Source organism: Emys orbicularis, assembly GCF_028017835.1.
Source record: "Emys orbicularis isolate rEmyOrb1 chromosome 21 unlocalized genomic scaffold, rEmyOrb1.hap1 SUPER_21_unloc_1, whole genome shotgun sequence".
Taxonomy (NCBI): domain Eukaryota; kingdom Metazoa; phylum Chordata; order Testudines; family Emydidae; genus Emys; species Emys orbicularis.
In genome coordinates this window covers 92,296-95,471 of record NW_027045151.1, presented here as the reverse complement: position 1 = coordinate 95,471, position 3,176 = coordinate 92,296, and the positions used below count along the sequence as shown (strand labels likewise).

Here is a 3,176-nt window from a genome sequence, read left to right as displayed (position 1 = left end):
CCAGCCATTGGATCGGGTTAGACCTTCCTCTGCTAGAGTGAAGAGCCTGTTAGTAAATATTTATCCCCCATGTTGGGCTCGAGTCACCCCTTCACCTTCTCGTTGTTCGGCTAAACAGATTGAGCTCCTGGCGTCTCTCACTGCACGGCAGGGTTTCTAAATCGGGAGACTTGTTTTTTCGGGGAGTATAGTTGCATATATAAGACAAAGCCCCTGATATCGGGACAATCCTGGTGTTATCGGGACGTCAGCTCACCCTAAGCAGGACTACGGTCGCCCCAGGGCCAAATACAGAGGCACTAGAACCAATCTCCAATCTAGTCAAGAGTCCCCTGTTTATCCATCTAACACAGGAATACACGGCATAGGCACACCCATCCCCACCCGCTGTGCTCCCATGTCCAACTCATCCCCGGTGTGTTCATTACTGAAAATGAATCCACACCGCTCTGGGCATCGTTAGGTGCTGGTGCCCTCAGGGACGGGAGCTGGGGGTGGAGGCGGAGCAGCTGATGAGCTGCGGTGGAGTTTGTGGTAATTAACAGGACGTTTGTCTCCAAACTGGCATTGTCCAGGTGATGGAGTTCAGAGATTCATCCCCTGGTGCGAGCGCAGAGCTCGGTGAGATGCTTGGAGTCATTAAGACCCCCCGACTATGGTGTACAGAGGTTGGGCTGCATCCCCAGATTGCTGTGTCCGATTTTAGAGGGATTCCCTCCCCCCCAGCAATGTCTGCAGGAGACCATCCGATTCCAAAGGGTGAGGAGAAGGTGTGGATGGGCTCTGTCCCGTCCAAAGCCTGATCCTAGGGGCCGAGCGTGTAAGGGGCCGTGAAATGCAGAGACAAGACGGGGCCATTGGCCATTAGGGTTTCACGTTGTCACCCTGGTGTCACACGGGGACTGGGGGCAGCGTTTGGATTCAGGCAAACGCCCCCATTAGTTTCCAGTGGGTGTTTGTCCGAATGAGGACAGGATACGGTCTACAGAAAAAGTGCTCACAGCTAGAGTAGGGAGCCAGAAGGGCTGTGGGCTAGATTTTGACCGTTTTATTCAGGCCAGGGCTATGCTAAGAAGTTGGTCGACCCAACGACGTCAGTCCAGGGTGTGAAAAATCCGCATCCCGGAGAGATGTAGCTAAACCCAGCTAACCCCCAGTGTACACAGCACTGGGTCGATGGAAGAATTATCCGTAAGCCCTAGCTACCGCCTCCTTGGGAGGTGCATTACCTTCGCCCACCCGGAGTAGGTTGCGTCTACACTGAAGCACTGCACCAATGCCGGTGCAGATTCTAAGCAGCCATCTTGCCCCAGCGCCCTTTCCCTTTGCCACCCCGCCTCCAGCCCCTTCCTCAGCCCCCCCAGATGTGGCGCCCACCCAGGAGCCGCTTGGCCAGGGCCCCCTTGACGTCGGCGTTGCGCAGGCTGTAGATGGCAGGGTTGAGGGTGGGGATGACGACGGTATAGAAGGCAGCGGCCATCTTGTCGGCCTGCGCGGCGTAGCTGCCTTCGGGCCGCAGGTACATGAAGATGATGGTCCCGTAGAGGACGGCCACAGCTGCCAGGTGGGAGCCACAGGTGGAGGCAGCCCGGCGCAAGCCCGCCCGCCCCACGGCCCCGAGGATGAGCCCGTAGGAGGCCAGGATGGCCAGCAGGGTGACGCTCTGGATGGCTCCGCAGATGGCCAGCAGCAGGGCTTGGTTGAGGCTGGTGTCGGCGCAGGCCAGCTCCAGCACGGACGGGATGATGCAGAAGAAGTGGTCGAGGGTGCGGCCACGGCAGAAGGGGAGGCGGAAGGCCAGGCCGGAGTGCACGGCCGCACTGGCCGCCCCGGCCGCGTAGGAGCCCAGCACCAGCCCGCGGCAGAGGCGGGGCGGCACGGCGGCCTGGTAGTGCAGTGGGCGACAGACGGCGGCGTAGCGGTCGTAGGCCATGACGGCCAGCAGGCAACACTCGGCGTCCCCCGCGGTGGCGAAGAGGAACATCTGGAGGGCGCAGGCAGGGCCGGGGAGGGCGGCCTGGCCGGCCAGCAGACCCCACAGCATGATGGGGCCCACGGCACAGCAGGAGCAGAGGTCCAGCAGCGCCAAGTGGCTGAGGAAGTAATACATGGGGGTGTGGAGGGAGCGCTCGACCCAGATCAGAACCGCCAGGCCCAGGTTCCCCACCAGGCCCAGCAGGAAGATGGGCAGCGCGAGCGAGAAGAGGAGCAGACTTAGGTCTCGACGGGAGGGGAAGCCCACAAGGAGGAAGTCGGTCACCCCCGTCCGGTTTGGCCCGGCCATGGGGGGGCACGGATCTGTGGGGAGAGAGCGTGGGTGAGAGCCTGCCCCTCTGCCAGTGCCCTCAGCCCAGGCTGGGGCTGGCACTGCCCTCTCCTAGTGTCAAGGATTTGGTGTTCGGGGAGGGCTGGTCTGGTGCAGAGATGCAGCCACCTCTGGGGCGAGGCAGCTGGGGAACAGCCGCACATAACGCCACACAACAGTTTAGACTATGAAGCAAAGAATAAGCCAACATCCACACACATCTGTAGGGACGTTAGCAGGCGAAAGGCGTTGGTGAGGAAAGCGGGGTTCACGGGGTTCCTTTTGGAAAGAAGGGGCGGTGATTTAAATCTGCAGGCGCTACTGAGCCGGGGGGAGCGATGCCTGGGGCAGGGGGATGACAGAGGGACCCGGAGGCAGTGTGGCAATGTGATGTGAGCAGACAGCAGGTCGGGCACTCGGGACTCCTGGGTTCTATTCGCAGCTCCACTACTGACCAGCTGGGTTACACTGGGCAAGTTACTGCCCAGCTCTAGGGCTCTGCTTCCCCCGGTGCATTCAGACTGGGAGCTCTCGAGGGCAGAGCCAGACTCTCCCTGTGTGTCTGGGCAGCGCCTGGCACGACAGGGGGCCCTGATCTCGGTCGGGGTCTGGGCAGCACCCGGCACAATGGGGCCCTGATCTCAGTCGGGGTCTGGGCAGCGCCCGGCACAACGGGGCCCTGATCTGTGCAGCGCTTAGTGCAACGCGCCTGCCCCCCCAGCCCCCCAAGTCATCTGCAGCCTCCTAGTGGTACCATAATACATATCCCCCTAAAGTGTGGCAGGACATAGTCCCCAGCCTGGCTCTTCGACAGGACAGGGACACCTGCTCGGGGTTGGTGGCTGAGAGCCCCAAGGCCCAGGTGTGATCA

At 61.2% G+C, this 3,176-nt stretch overlaps 1 protein-coding gene across 1 annotated transcript; it reads right to left on the bottom strand.

Annotated features, from left to right (window-relative positions):
- Positions 1–1,351: 1,351 nt before the first annotated feature.
- On the bottom strand, positions 1,352–2,284 carry LOC135894942 (olfactory receptor 5C1-like). Its single transcript, XM_065422995.1, has one exon. The coding sequence runs from the start codon at positions 2,282–2,284 to the stop codon at positions 1,352–1,354; it is 933 nt and encodes a 310-aa protein (XP_065279067.1).
- Positions 2,285–3,176: the final 892 nt, after the last annotated feature.

What these genes read in the sequence shown, in the direction of transcription:
- LOC135894942 (XM_065422995.1), bottom strand. Translation starts at nt 2,284, where the DNA reads ATGGCCGGGCCAAACCGGACGGGGGTGACCGACTTCCTCCTTGTGGGC.